Source organism: Penaeus monodon, chromosome 21 (genome assembly GCF_015228065.2).
Source record: "Penaeus monodon isolate SGIC_2016 chromosome 21, NSTDA_Pmon_1, whole genome shotgun sequence".
Taxonomy (NCBI): Eukaryota; Metazoa; Arthropoda; class Malacostraca; order Decapoda; family Penaeidae; genus Penaeus; species Penaeus monodon.
This window is the reverse complement of record NC_051406.1, coordinates 12,075,505-12,075,857: the sequence shown is the minus strand read 5'-3', so window position 1 is coordinate 12,075,857 and position 353 is coordinate 12,075,505. Positions and strand designations below refer to the sequence as shown.

General features: G+C 45.9%; 1 protein-coding gene across 1 annotated transcript in view; it reads right to left on the bottom strand.

Annotated features, from left to right (window-relative positions):
• The window catches only part of LOC119586224 (hemocyanin F chain-like), a gene marked incomplete at its 5' end in the record, with an annotated part of 11,410 nt that overhangs the window by 8,129 nt on the left and 2,928 nt on the right, over window positions 1-353 (bottom strand). The window contains 1 exon segment of the mRNA XM_037934929.1: window positions 13-126. Within this exon segment, the coding sequence (XP_037790857.1) occupies window positions 13-126 (114 nt within the window).

Genomic DNA, 353 nt, shown 5'->3' with positions numbered 1-353 from the left:
CCCTCTATATACCTGATTAGGATCCATTCTGTTTATCTGCAGCTGTGCCTTCGACAGCGCCTCCTGGGGGACGAAGCGGGAGGGGAAGACCTCCACCATGGTCGGCAGGCGAACAGATCTGAGTTCCTGACGAAGGCAATCGAAAGGAGGTTGTTGTACAATAGCATTATTCAGGCAGTGTTTTGTATTAGGATGCCTCGTCGTGTAACAAAATAAGGAGCATATACTAGTGAGAGAATTGGGGCACTGCACAGGATAATCAGTTCTGAAGATCATATTGATACATCGGTGTTTTGAGTGATACAGTGCTTGTGAATTGTTGTACAGTGTTTGTGAAGGATTCTCCGTGATTT